We start from the raw sequence: 14,441 nt of genomic DNA on the forward strand, positions 1-14,441 counted from the left end.
TGACCGCAGTCTATTGGTTATGAACTGTAGATTAAAACTGAAGAAACTGCAAAAAGGTGGGAATTTAATTAGATGGGACCTGGATAATCTGACTAAACCAGAGTTCATACAGAGTTTCAGGGAGAGCATAAGGGAACAATTGACAAGAATGGGGGAAAGAAATACAGTAGAAGAAGAATGGGTAGCTTTGAGGGATGAAGTGGTAAAGGCAGCAGAGAACGAAGTAGGTAAAAAGACGAGGGCTAGTAGAAATCCTTGGGTGACAGCAGATATATTGAATTTAATAGATGAAAGGAGAAAATATAAAAATGCAGTAAATGAAGCAGGCGAAAAGGAATAAAAACGTCTTATAAATGAGATCGACAGGAAGTGCAAAATAGCTAAGCAAGGATGGTTAGAGGACAAATGCAAGGAGATAGAGGCATAAATCACTAGGGGTATGATAGATATTGCCTACAGGAAAATTAAAGAGACCTTTGGAGAAAAGAGAAACACCTGTATCAATATCAAGAGCGCAGATGGAGAACCAGTCCTAAGCAAAGACGGGAAAGCAGAAAGTTGGGAGGAGTATATAGTCTATAGAAGGGCGATGTATTTGAGGGCAACGTTACGGAAACGGAAGACGACGTAGATAAAGATGAGATGGGAGATATGATAATGCGTGATGAATTTGACAGAGCACTGAAACACCTATACCAAAAAAAAGGCACCGAGAATAGATAACATTCCATTACAGCTACTGATAGCCTTGGGAGAGCTAGCCATGACAAAACACTACCATCTGGTGAGCAACATGTATGAGGCGAAATACCCTCAGACTTCAAAAAATATAATTCCAAAAAACAGCAGGTGTCGACAAGTGTGTGAAAATTACAGAAACCTTTTTGATAAGTCACTGCTGCAATATACTAACACGAATTCTTTACATACGAATGGGAAAGCTGGTAACAGCCGAAATCAGGGAAGTTCAGTTTGGATTCCGTAGAAATGTTGGAACACGCACAGCAATACTGACCCTACGATTTATCTTAGAAGATAGATTAAGGAAACGCAAACCTACGTTTCTACCATTTGTATACTTGGAGAAAGCTTTTGACAATGTTCGTTTGCAACACTGTCTTTAAAATTCCGAAGGTGGCAGGGGCAATATACAGGGAGCGAAAGGCTATACACACTTTATACAGAAACCAGATGGCAGTTATAAGAGTAGAGGGGCATGAAAAGGAAAAAAGTGGTTGAGAAGGCAGTGATAAGGGGTTGTAGCCTATCCCAGATGTTATTCAGTCTGTATATTGATCAACCAATAAAAGAAACCAAAGTAAAATTTGGAGCAGGAGTGCCGAATAAGAAGACGTGAAGGATACTGGTACATGGAGTTCTCTCCTACGACTTTTGCATAGTTGAATTAATGGTTATAGATCTACGACGAAATTATGAAATTCTCTTGCCAGAATTTTATACTAGTCTATTGATATTTTTGTATTTTTGATCTATTTTATTTTTCTGTTTTACATATCACCTTTTCCTGTAGTCTGCCAAATACTAAAGAAATAAAATAAATAATCTTTCTACTTCTAGGTCTGGTGAAACGTACGATCTTGCGATTCTGGAGGGCTTCATATACATGTGTTATTATGGACTCGTACACATAATGGGCTCGCCTCCTGTCGTGAAGGTTCTGACGATGACGGCTCCCTCGTCAGTCTACTACAACTTCGGAAACCCCATGAACCCCGCCTACATGCCTGATATGTGGCTCGGCTACTCAGACGGTATGAATTTCTGGCAGCGGCTGTACAACACGTACTTCTATTTAAGGCTGATGCACATGTGGTTCTGTCAGGCGATGCCAGTTCATGAAGCACTTATGAGGAAACACTTTGGTCCAGATCCTCCATCTGTGTACGAAGCGGACAGGAACGTCAGTCTCCTCATAACCACCAACCACTTCGTCATGGAATATCCTCGCCCGCACTTGCCCAACATCATCGAGATCACCGGAATCCACGTTGCCACAGAACAGAAGCCTCTGCCAAAGGTACTACTATTGGTTTACTTTCTCCACAGTTTGGTCCACTTATGCAAACATCGCTAAGAATTATTTGAAGGGTAGATATTAGAATCATTAATAAAACTAAAGCGAGTAGATAGTCTCTGCAGTAAGTTATTAGTTATTTTGTACTTGCTTATACTTTCTATCAGTTTCTTCATGTAACATCCTCTTACACCTATTGCGGCTCAAATAATTTGCCATCAACACCTTTTACTGTTCGTGTTTCATTTGTCACTGCACGATAACTTTATAACCAATTTTAAATGTATTTAATACATTAACGAGCATCTTGAAAGCAAAGAAAGTGAATTGGAAACTGATATAAATTCAAAATTGCATATACGAGGCGAATCCGAGCTGCACTGATAAACTTTCAGAGGCTGTTCAAGGATACTGTCCGAGTGTTTTGGAAAAATGCAACTGGTGTTCCCTCTTGTTCATTTCATTTACTTTCTTACCATTATTTATCACTAGTTGCATTAAAGCAAAAACATCTGTACAACTATGAGTAAAACAGCTGTGGGGGTCTTGGGCCATAGTACAAGTGGCTGTCGCTAGTTAGCACATTAGCCTATGAAAAGTCCAAGATGGTAGTGGCAATGGTAGGAAATTTAAAAAAAATGTAAGATGGTGCTGGTGGGAAATTCAAAAATGCAGAATGATGGCAGAAAATGAAAGAGGATACTAGCAGGAAATTATAAAATCAGGATGGCGGTGCCGAGAAATTATAAAAATACAACATAGTGGAACTAGACACCTTGAGTTAGAAATAAAAATATGCGAGATGGCATAAATATCTCACTTGTTCTATTGGCCATTATCGTATCAAATTCAAAAGTCTCCGAACGACTTGCATTTTATATCATGTTGAAAAGTATTGGAATGGCCTGAATTATTTATCAAAAGCCTATAAAGGCTGAAGTTTATAGCATTTCCAGATGTGTACTATTTGTCAAAAACCTGTAACATTTAACTGAATTAGTAAAATAGCGTCAAGTTCAAAACTATCTAACTGAACAGAATTTTGCGCCATGTTCAGAAGTAGTTTTAACAATCTGTATTACAGATCGAAAATATGTAAACACACACACACACACACACACACACACACACACACACACACACACACCATCATCGAGCATGTACATGATTACAGTTGCAGTTCCCTGTAGCAGGTCTGATGACAGCACGATATGTTGAGTGATCACTGTGAACGACACTGAGATGCTGCACACTCGTCTGAGGCAGTATTATCAGCACATGAAAGAGTTTGAACAGTGTTTCATTGTGGCTCTTCATTTCGACAACTGGCCGAATCACGCAGTAGCCACATTTGTGGGGCATTCAGTTACAACGGTGTCCTGACGATGTGCTGCATGGGAATGTGAGGGCAAGCATTCTGGTTGTTAATGTTCTGGCCGACTTCATCTGACTACCACAAGGGGGATCGTAGCACTGTGCACCAAACACATTTTAACCACTTCATTTCCTCTCCTGGCATTTGAGAACTAGTAGGGGGTGCCCTGCGTCGTTCTGTGTTGTTCCAGACGATTGCCTAGAGACTAGTACGATGCGGAATCGGGAGTTACCACTCATGAGTAGCCGAACATTAATACTACATCATGAAAGACGTGAATGGGAAGCATGGACTGCTGATAATGGCGTCACATTGTTTTCAGCGATGAAATGTGGATCTGCACCACCTCTGATGAGCATCGTTGTCGAATATGACAGGAAACTCGGGAAACATCCAATTTTTCCTATGTTTTTCACGCCATGCCTTCAGCTAGTTCTGGCTGAGGATACTTTGGCAGAGCAGTGGTCATCACAGTCATCCTGCACCCCCATGTATTACCTCTTATGCAACAGGATCATGGTGACATTTTCTAATAGGACAGTGCTCGTCCATTCAAGGCATCGGTCCTTCAAGAGATGTGTCGCTATGAACTGTCTGCATGACGTTTAGGCACTCTTCAGGCCAGCAGTTCCCAAGATCTGACCCTGACAGAAACTGTGTGGGAGCAGCTCAGATGCCAACACCATTTCAATGATGGTATCCAGGATATCAAGGCCCAGTTACAGCAGTTGTGGCCCAGCTTGCTCAGATGATGATACAAAGGCTTGATGACTCCAGTTTGTTCAGTACCTCCGACGATTACTTATACCAGTTTCGTTTTCTGATGCATATTGCACTTGCTTATGTATTACATATCTTCAGATTCAGTTTTAAACTCGTCTGGTTGATCTGTATCTAGGTGGGGCGTAGGTAAATTTCCATTATTGGAACAGTCAACACCATTGTTTATAAAGCTTCTGGGTACTACCTTATATTTGAATTATACGATACATATGATCTCATATAAGCAATTGGGGCTTACTTGGTAGATGCTCTGACGACTGAGCCATCTGGACACTGTGATCATTGCAGTTGCGCGGATTACACTAGCATATCTACCGTCAGACCCAAAGCCTCAACTTATTTGGACACTTCTAATGATTGCCATTTGCCCATGATCTCCATTACTCGCGACTGTTCGCCGATTCCTATGCGTATTCGAGTGTGCACTGAAGAGATCACTGGCTGTCTGACGTTAATTTTATGTATATATGGCGACTGTCCATTTGGACATGTCCGAAGGAAAAGAGATGACTTGCTCTCAATGTTTGTAATTTATTTGAGCATTAAAACAAATATTAGTGGAGAAGAAACAACATAATACATTTCCCATATTGAAAATATTTAATAATTACGTTATGATTAGTTTTCTAATATTTTAGTATACACACATACATACCGATGACACGTGGTCCTTATTATTATTTGACATACTTGCCCACACATGCAATATTTACAAATAAATACCCATCCACTGTCAATCACTCATGTGAAGAGTATTAGAACAAAAATGTTCTGACCCCATCCATGCAGATGAACTGTTTGTCATGGTGGCACCACTGACCAACTTTCAGTTGCTATATAGCGTACACAATATGCTCTCGTGATTAAATAAGGTACGCGGTTCAGAATATCATGAGGTCATGAGGGAACACGGCACTGCAATACCATTGAGCAGGCGCTCTTTCTAGCAGTCGATCGCTAGAGCCATTGGCGGCTCACAGTGCACAACCTTAGCCCAAATTTGGGTGTCAGCTGTGTCTGCACTTGTATGTTAAGCATATATCTTCGATCGTAGACCTACAAACTCCTCAGTCTGTGAACAGTTCGCATCATCCTTCATCAGACTGATAATCTCCTTGTTTCGAGGTGTTATTCCAAAAGGATCGGATACTTAGCCAGGCGCATTGAGTGTGTAAATGTGGCATCTGATTACTTCATACTTTGTCAGTAGATGCAGCTGTATGTATCCATGTAAAGTAACTTTGACTAATCGAAATTAGGTTTCGTAAACTCATAGTGAAATTAGTATATGTGGAATTTGGATAGGTACAACACAGACGTACTGACATAAGTAAGCTTTGTAAAGTCTGACAAAAGGTTATAGATCTCCAGAGCTACTAATCCTTGCTTGAAAACAGTGGTTCACTTGAAGCATGGCTTGGCAATATAGCTCCTTGCGCCATGATGCCCATCCCAATGCCCTAAACAATGAATTTCTCGGAGTTTCCTTAAATTTTACATTTATTTCCAAAATATCGAATTTTTAATTTGTAATATTCACTATGCGAACTATGTTGCTATTAATGTTGGAATGCAATACCTTTATATGCCGCCAAAACACCTATGGCAGGTGGGTCTCAGCTTCATTCCTCATTTATGTATGAGTTTTTATCATTTAATGTTGAATACTTAAAGGTATTTTGTTGGTTACACCTAACTCGTTAATATCAGTGATAATACATGTTTGGTTACCATTCTGGATTACATTTTATAATTACTGTGTGTCGCCTAGCGGCATTTTGTCACTTTGAAATATGAATGTACATTAGCATTAAATTTTATCTGGTATATGTCTACTTCTTTAACTGTAGTTATTATTATTACCTTCTGTGCACATTGCATAATACTGATGCAGTTATTAAAATATGCAGTTATTAAAATATTGTAACTGCAGTGCCAAATGGTAGTATGTAATTTTCCTGTAAGGCTCAGCACATAGTACGAGTCAGTGTTCTGATTGCTCTGACACAGACATATGACTCTGTTGATCGCTGCTGCTACGTGGTAGAGGTAAATTTGTCTTCTAGTTTGTGATAAGCCATTTCTAATGTAGATACTTATTCACACAATGTTGTACAATGTTTTCAATGATCTCATATATTTGGGTAAGAATGGATTGTTTTGAACATCTGTAATAGTAACACATCACATCATATTTTGTATTCAGATTGTATAGAAACGTTGGGCTACAAATACTGTTATGCCAAAGTATGGATTTTATTGATGACATTGTGTCTCTTACTGACCTGGTAATCAGGTACAACAGTGCTTGTCTTATTTGATATATACTGATTTTTGTATACCCTTTGTCATAATTACAGATTATGTCACGCTAGACTCCCTCATGTGCAGTTTTCTATAAAACTTCAGATCTAAAGGTGGCTAAATTTTTTGGTAATAACTTGTTATAAATGATTATAAAAATTGTAATTTTCGCGAACTCGAATAATAAGAGTTCTTTTTATTTTTTATAAGAATCCAAGAAGTTTGAATATTGAACCGTTTGCTTTATATAAGAATAACACACAGTGAGATCCCTCTTTTCGGTGCATCTGAATACTCCTTCGAGCAGCGTGACTGATACAAGGAGACGATGCTGGTCATTCTAATATGTTTCAGCCCCAACTCAGACGTTGATAGACGTTTCTGTACTGAATAACATATCTTGTTTATTACCTGCCTTCGTCAGCTTGAGGATGGAACCATTCCTTGGAACTAGTAGCTCTGGACATAGCAGCAAGTCACTGTGTGCATCATACATACTAGTGGGAAATCACATCACGATTTGGACTTAACCAGTTCGACCTTCCTTATCGAACAGCTACTGAAATCTTCCAACTGGCAGAGAATGTAGCATGGCATGCCTGTCTAAGTAAGTTACATCTAAGTATAGTGTAGCAGTTGGTATTTCATCTAGCAAGCATTGTGTTCTGTGGTGCAGAACGTCTCTGTTAGATGACAGTGATCTCTGTGTGGAGTCTCTGCCTCTCTATCAAACAAGAATCCACAAATATGAGAATCAACTGCCATCTTGTATAACACACCATTCTTATGCGAACTGTTCGCCGATGACATCGTAATCCTGTCAGAGACAGCAAAGGACCTGGAAGAGCAGCCGAACGGAATGGACAGTGTCTTGAAAGGAGGATATAAGATGAGCATCAACAAAGCAAAACGAGGATAATGGAATCTAGTCCAATTAAGTCGGGTGATGCTGAGGAAATTAGATTAGAAAATGAGGCACTTAAAGTAGTTAAGGAGTTTAGCTATTTGGTGAGCAAAATAACTGATGATGGTCGAAGTAGAGAGGATATAAAATGTTGACTGGCAATGGCAAGCAAAGCGTTTCTGAAGATAAATTTGTTAACATCGAGTATAGATTTAAGTGTCAGGAAGCCGTTTCTGAAAGTATTTGTATGGACTGTAGTCATGTATGGAAGTGAAACGTGGACGATAAATACTTTAGACAAGAAGAGAATAGAATGATCACCAATTTAGTATTGGTGGGCAGCGCAGAGGGGAAAAAATCGTAGAGGGAGACCAAGAGATGAATACACTAAACAGATTCAGAAGGATGTAGGTTGCAGTAGGTACTGGGAGATGAAGGAGCCTGAATAGGATAGAGTAGCATGGAGAGCTGCTGGACTGAAGACAACAACAACAACAACAACGAACAAACCAGTTGTAAGGATAAAATATTCTCGGTTTTCAAGCCACGTCAATACGAATAAAATTCTCGAGTTTTAGATGGCCGTCTCCGCCATCGTCGTCAGGAGTAAAACCACTGACTATCGGAGTTAGCACTGTTTTCCACGACTGCGGACTCTGGGACCTATCAGAGAGGGCGAAACGACGCGTGCGCGGAAGGTCATTGGGCAAATCACAGCACGATGTTAGGAAGAACTCCGCTTTAAAAGTGTTGGGTGTTGTTTATTCAAATACGACCGGTTTCGCGGCTTCAAGCCGCACCATCATGTGAACCTACAGGGTAAAATGCAAAGTGCAGCGTCACAACATTTTGTGGATATTAAAGATAATAAAGAAATGTCTAAAATATACTCACAACGGTAAAAGATCATAGGCATACCAAGCGCTCATCAATACTATGGCGACCGAAAGGTAACGAAGACGTGTTCCATCCTCTAAAATTTGCCTGCAGCTAAAAAGAAAAAAGGAAATATTTATAGTGAGCGGACGAAGTGAAAGGTGTGGCATGGCAGTGTGTCAACAGTGTGACAGCAGGTCAGTTCAGTGAGGGTAAGGCAAAAGCGACCCGCACGGACGAGGAAGAGAGACTAGCTGGTTGGCTCAACGGAAGATATCCATGTGGACAGTGTAACGTCATATACTCATGACTGGAAGTGCTGGGTCGTTACCTTTACAGGCGCGAATAATGCAGAATTTAATACACTACAGGCCATTAAAATTGCTACACCAAGAAGAAATGCAGATGATAAACGGGTATTCATTGGACAAATATATTATACTAGAACTGACATGTGATTACATGAAATTTGGGTGCATAGATCCCGAGAAATCAGTACCCAGAAGAACCACCTCAGGCCGTAATAACGGCCTTGATACGCCTGGGCATTGAGTCAAACAGGGCTTGGATGGTGCGTACAGGTACAGCTGCCCATGGAGTTTCAACACGATACCACAGTTCATCAAAGGTAGTGACTGGCGTATTGTGACGAGCCAGTTGCTCGGCCACCTTTGACCAGACGTTTTCAGTTCGTTGGAGATCTGGAGAATGTGATGGCCAGGGCAGCAGTCGAACATTTACTATATCCAGAAAGGCCCGTACAGGACCTGCAACATGCGGTCGTGCATTATCCTGCTGAAATGGTGGGTTTCGGAGGGATCGAATAAAGGGTGGAGCCACGGGTCGTGACACATCTGAAATGTAACGTCCACTGTTCAAAGTGCAGTCAATGCGAACAAGAGGTGTCTGAGACGTGTAACCAATTTCATCCTATACCATCACGCCAGGTGATACGCCAATATGGCGATGACGAATACACGCTTCCAATGTGCGCGATGTCGCCAAACACGGATCCGACCATCATGATGCTGTATACAGAACCTGAATTCATCCAATAAAATGACGTTTTGCCATTAATGCACCCAGGTCCCTCGTTGAGTACACGATCGCAAGCGCTCCTGTCTGTGATGCAGCGTCAAGGGTATCCGCAGCCATGGTCTCCGAGCAGATAGTCCACGCTGTTGCAAACGTCGTCGAACTGTATGTGCAGATGGTTGTTGTCTTGCAAACGTCCCCATCTGTTGACTCAGGGATCGAGACGTGGCTGCACGATCTGTTACAGCCATATGGATAAGATGCCTGTCATCTCGACTACTAGTAATACGAGGCCGTTGGGATCCAGCACGGCGTTCCGTATTACCCTCCTGAACCCACCGATTCCACATTCTGCTAACGGCCATTGGATCTCGACCATCGTTAGCAGCAATGTCGCGATACGATAAACCGCAATCGCGATAGGCTACAATCCGACCTTTATCGAAGTCGGAAACGTGATGGTACGCATTTCTCCTCCTTACACGAGGCATCACAACAACGTTTCACCAGGCAACGCCGGTCAACTGCTGTTTGTGTATGAGAAATCGGTTGGAAACTTTCCTCATGTCAGCACGTTGTAGGTGTCGCCAGTGGCACCAACCTTGTTTGAATGCTCTGAAAAGCTAATCATTTGCTTATCACAGTATCTTCTTTCTGTCGGTTAAATTTCGCGTCTGTAGCACGTCATCTTCGTGGTGCAGCAATTTTAATGGACAGTGGTGTACATACTAACACCTGATGATTTAAACAATCAAAATTAGCTAGATGTTATGCTGCTTTTATTCCAATTGGTCTTTAACGTGAACTGTGCGTTGTCTTTTTCATGTCTAAATATTTCCCCATCCTTTAATATATTCAAAATTTGGCCTCTTTCTTTTTTGAGATATATCTTTAAAATTTCTGTAGGGCTTTTGATGCTGTGGTCCTTATCGCGTACGTGCTCTGTTAATGCAGATCGCGAGTTATTTAAGGTGTTTCTGAAATATTATTCGAAATCACCTACGGTTTGTCCTATATATTTCTTAGGGCAATCATTACATGTATTCGTTATATTTGTTTACCTCAGCTCTTTCCTTGTGCCTGGGTTTTCAGCCTCGATATGAGAATGTAAACTTCGGTGGAATAATGTTTTTGGACCTCATACGTCTGCCAATTTTTCGGATGTTGCACCCTGATATGGTATTCTACAAAAAGAGAGCGTTCATTTGTCTGCTCAGTTGATCTAAGTGTTATGAAAACTACCTTTAATCCGCTATGGAAAGGAAGATTTTTCTTTTTCAATATACTTTCTGTTAACTGCCTTAACAAATCCTGGATCGTAACAGTTTTGATACGCAATATACTGTATAGCCTCATAGTCAGCTACTTGGGATTCTCTGATAGGGGGCACTTCATAAATACGGTTTAACATGTCTCGGAATGCTGTGGATTTATGCTGGGTGAGGTGGCTGCCTGTGTATAACAAGATCGGTCGTGGTTGGCTTTCGGTAAATACCGAAGCCTACATTTACACTTGGAGGTCCAAAAACGGTAAGTGTCATTCTCAGAGCACTGTCCAGTGAACTGTACCTTCTGGTTCAAACTGTTTAGATCCCGCAGAAACTGCTCTCTTTCAACATTATTAGCATCACATAAGAAACATCGTCAAATTATCCATTCCATAACATTAACCTTCTAGAATGTTGAGGGATTTTTTAAAATTATTGCTCAAAGTTGGTCATAAAAATATTTGATACACAATAGGCAAGTATAGGGCCCATGGCTAAGTTTTCTTGTAGTGAATAAAATTCATCCTCGAGTTTAAAATAATTGTAGTTAAAACAATTTTTAGTAATGCCAGAGTTTCTACCACCTCCTTAGATGGTCTCTCCGAAAGGTACTCAGATTCTCCGTGGTATTTCTTTGCACCTGAACAATAGGTATATTAGCGTACGTGTTACTGACGTCACATGACATACGTGTGGTTGGCGGTATGATTACATCCTGCAAATTGTTTATAAGCTGTTTCCTATTTTTTATACTGAAATTAGTAGTATGTCGGAAATGTTTATTCAGATACTCTTCGGGCAGTCGAGCAACTTTTCTAGTTCATAACCAGCGTCCATCCCCCCCCCCCCCCCCCCCTAGCATTCACAGTCGGGGTTAACGATTTACATGTTTTGTGAATCTTCATAGTACCACGTAATTTTGGTGCTGTTTGGTGCATTGGCAAAAGTCGTTTCTTTGTGTTTTATGAGGAAACGTTCCCGGTTTACTAAAAAACTTTTTTAGGTTCGCTACGTATTTTGCAGTTAAGCCATATCATATTTTCGTTATATTACTCTGCTAAAAAAAATTGAAATTTATTTCTCTAGTCCGCCACCGAGTGAGGTGGTCCAGTTGTTAGCACACTGGACTCGCATTCGGGAGGACGACGGTTCGAGCTCGCGTCCGGCCATCCTGATTTAGGTTTTCCGTGGTTACCATAAATCGCTTCAGCCAAATACCAGGGTAGGTCGTTTGAAACGACACGGCCGATATCCTTCCCCATCCTTCCCTAATCTGATAGGATGGACGACCATGTTGTCTGGTCCCCTCCTCCAAATCTACCAACCAACCACCCATCCGCCTCTAAGATCACTACCACTGACTTACTTTTGTCAGCCTGTACTATGAGTGCTTTATGTTCTGATAACTTACTATTAATTGACCTTGTAACGACACTTTTTTAATTATCTGCTTTTGATTTTCCTTCCTTTACCTCGGTAGATATAAGCTGGTTAACCTTGACTGCAAGTTCATGACGACAGTCGAGCATCACCCAAAGCGGCCATACTATGAGCTATTTTGCTGTCCGTTTACCTCACAGAGCTGTTATGCTACCTGTTTACCCCCGAGAGCATGTAATTAGTAAACTGTAGGAGAAACATTTTCTTTATAACATCTCCTCATTGTCATCGAATGTAATTTTAATTAGGTTACATAATCTAGGTGTAAAATGAAAATGCCACACATAGTTTCAATCAATCTTTCTTGGTATACAATGCCCTCACCTCAAAGTAATGGAAAAAAGTATAATCCGCTTACGGCTGTTGTCAGTGAGTCTATATTTACTATTCAGCATACGTTTAATATGATTCGGGATACAGCGTCGTTTAAGGCATACCTTGTTAAAGTTTGAATTAGCTTTTGGGATCACTAGTGTCTTGCTTAAATTAATAAATTTCTAAGACGCCCTCCTTTCCGTGCATGGCATTTTATCACAAGCAATTCTACTATGCAATATATTATAAATTTTAATAAACAATATTACCTGTTTCTAACATCATGCCTTTCAGCAGCTGTGGTTGCCCGGAATATAAGACAGCTCTTAGCAGTTCCAGCACTGTCCGGTTGGAGTTCGCCGAAGTACTAGCAAGTTGCGCGAGCGTGTTCACGTTGCACTTTTACACTATGAGGTTATTTCCCTATCGCGGATCGCCCTCTGCTGCGCAGCGGACTTGTTTCCTCAACTTGTCTATCATTCACCTGCTTGTTTCCGTCTCAACACCGCCATAGTTACGGGCGAGATAGCCTGGTCTAGACTGCTAGGAAATGGCTAGCTTAGGGCATGAGGGGGAGCCAAGGCCCCGCCCGAGGTTGGTCAGCCCGCCTTCCCTAAGGCAGGTCACGACTCCTGGGGCAAAGCCAGGCGCTGCGTCCAAAAAGAGAGCTGTCAAACCGCTGCACACTACTCACTGTTCCGGAAGGCAAAGTCTGAGGCCCCACGACGGAAACAGAAATTACGGCTCACTGCTTCGCAGTCTGCTGCACAGGTCTGCCCACAAGAATTTGACCGAGTCGCTACTGACAGCCACTCGGCTCTACTTTCGACCTGAGGCAAAGGAGCAACCTACCGAAACCGTTGTCCAGCAACTACCAAGCAGTCAATATACGACGCCACGTGAAACATACCATTACCAGGCAAAGGAACACCTCTTCGACTTCGATTCAATCCCGGACGTCAATGGTGATTGAAAAGATACAACATGAAGACGTTGATTTCACGAATAATGCACCGGCGCAGGAAACTGTCGACGACGAAGGTTTAATTACGGGGCAATATAAGCACCAACATTAATCTGGTTCACTGCCGCAGAATTCAAACCCTTGTATTTGGGGACTGGAGATACTAGAAACATCCAGTCGCTTCCAGCCACTCATGCAGCCGAGGGCCCAAAATGACGACACACAGGAAGATCTATAGTACACTCGCCCATCGCAACAAGAACCCGCGGCGGCCGATGCCCAGACCGTTGAAGAAAGTACTGCCTGTTACAATTTATTACACAGAAAATACCTCGAACTAAACGCCGCGCTAAAAACATAAAAGTAGGGTGCACTGAAGACTGTTTAGCAAAGAAACAGAGTCAAGTACCACTTTGAAACTTACACTGACTAACAGAAAGCCATCGCTTTCTTCCAACAATCTCAACTTGACTGTTTGACACATCAACTCCCTGAAGAAAAGTGGCTGAAAGTTGTTTTGGTTTTCCAGGGCAAGTCACGGTGGGCTAATTGACGAAGGAAATGAGTGGGAAAGGTTTTCCTGCAGCCACTGACAATAAGTATACAAGAGCGAGAGGATTTGTCCAAGAACCTGCGACCTCTTGCTACTTACTTCATCATGCTGTCGAAAAAGGACAATAACCGTATCAATAATGTTCAGTATGTCTTTGGCACCAGGGTGTGGGTCGCAGTTAATTGGCCGAAGGAGGGACCATCCAAGTGTAAGCTATGACAGTTCTTTCAGCACATAGCGAATCATTGCCACCTACCACCGAAATGCGTGAGATGTGCTGGGTACCATCACTCCCAAGAACGGAAAAATCTTAGTGCCATAATTGTGAGCAAGAGCACTCTGCCTCATATTTGAGCCGCCAGTAGTACCAAGAATTGTTCCAAGCCTACCAACGACGAGCTGCTGCCCAACGACAATCTCCTCGGCGCGCAACAAGCATCAGGCTGACCTCTCAGGACGTTTGCCACTTATCTGTTGACTACCCCAGCCACTTCAGCCACTACACCGGTCTCTGCCTCAATCTTAGCAACATCAAAATTTTCCGCGAATTACCTCTCAGACTCGATGACACACTTATACACAATCTGCC

General features: G+C 41.7%; 1 protein-coding gene across 1 annotated transcript in view; it reads left to right on the top strand.

Moving 5' to 3' along the window:
• Positions 1-1,651: 1,651 nt before the first annotated feature.
• Positions 1,652-14,441, top strand: part of LOC126335687 (UDP-glucosyltransferase 2-like) — a 42,560-nt gene continuing 29,770 nt past the window's right edge. Inside the window, exon 1 of the mRNA XM_049999145.1 lies at positions 1,652-2,038. Coding sequence (XP_049855102.1) covers positions 1,652-2,038 — 387 coding nt within the window. The remainder of the gene's footprint in view (positions 2,039-14,441) is intronic.

This window comes from Schistocerca gregaria, chromosome 2, assembly GCF_023897955.1.
Source record: "Schistocerca gregaria isolate iqSchGreg1 chromosome 2, iqSchGreg1.2, whole genome shotgun sequence".
Lineage (NCBI taxonomy): Eukaryota > Metazoa > Arthropoda > Insecta > Orthoptera > Acrididae > Schistocerca > Schistocerca gregaria.